The 1,010-nt window shown below is 48.2% G+C and overlaps 1 protein-coding gene across 1 annotated transcript; it reads left to right on the top strand.

Moving 5' to 3' along the window:
- The first annotated feature begins 211 nt into the window (after window positions 1-211).
- On the top strand, window positions 212-796 carry LOC119296749 (pollen allergen Lol p 2-A-like). The gene has a single exon (XM_037574831.1). The coding sequence runs from the start codon at window positions 212-214 to the stop codon at window positions 575-577; it is 366 nt and encodes a 121-aa protein (XP_037430728.1). The 3' UTR covers window positions 578-796.
- The last annotated feature ends 214 nt before the right edge of the window (window positions 797-1,010 follow it).

Genomic DNA, 1,010 nt, shown 5'->3' with positions numbered 1-1,010 from the left:
GAAAAATCGGCCACGGTCGTGACCAAGCTTGACTGTGCATGCATAAGGGGCTCTCTATGCCCCGGGGCCTGCGAGCGACATAGACGGAGTACCGCCAGACCATCCATAAATAGGGTACGACACCACACCCACCATCCATCTATTATAGAGCCATAAACAACATTTGATCAACACTCGATTACACAAGAATCAATCAACCAACCAAGCGGCGATGGCTTCATCGAGCAGGATGCTAGTAGCGGCGGTGGTGGCAGCCCTGGTGGCCGTGGCGTGGTGCGCGCCGCCGCCGGTGTGCTTCACGGTGGAGAAGGGTTCGGACCCTAAGCATTTGGTGCTGCAGATCAAGTACGACAAGGATGGCGACATCATGAAGGAGGTGGAGCTGAAGCAGAAGGAGGACTGGCTGCCCCTGAAAAAGGGCTACAGCGGCGCGTGGGAGATCAAGAGCGACAAGCCCCTCGAGGGCCCCTACAACTTCCGCTATGAGACCCAGAAGGGCCAGCGCAACGTCTTCGATGATGTTGTCCCCATAGATTTCAAGATCGGCACCACCTACAAGCCAGAGGCGACCTACTGAGATTCACCCATGCATTTTGTTCCACCATTATCGACCTCACAGCTAAAATCGTGCCATAAGGCGCATGGATACTAATAAGTCAAATAATATTACCTTCATCCTAAATTAATTGTCTAATTCAGGACGAAGGGAGTAGTAGGAGAAGCAACGACTGGTGGTCAGATGTATTTACTCTCCCGTGCACCCGTTGTCTCCATTGACCATTTCTTTTTTTCTTTGTACCGAATCTATTCAATATCATTTGCAATATACTTGAAATCAAGATTTCATTTCTATATAATCTCTAAGTTTGCTAGTAATATTATTTGTTATGTAGTAGGATTACGTTCTACCCCATGAACGCCTCGGTGCGCGTTGACAACGACCATATGTAACCATGCAAAAAAAGAGAAGAATGCAATAACCATATGTAGTCCCTTTGTCTTGATAACTT

This window comes from Triticum dicoccoides, chromosome 5A (genome assembly GCF_002162155.2).
Source record: "Triticum dicoccoides isolate Atlit2015 ecotype Zavitan chromosome 5A, WEW_v2.0, whole genome shotgun sequence".
NCBI lineage: Eukaryota > Viridiplantae > Streptophyta > Magnoliopsida > Poales > Poaceae > Triticum > Triticum dicoccoides.
Note: the sequence above shows the minus strand (reverse complement) of the source record. Positions and strands in the feature narration are given on the sequence as shown.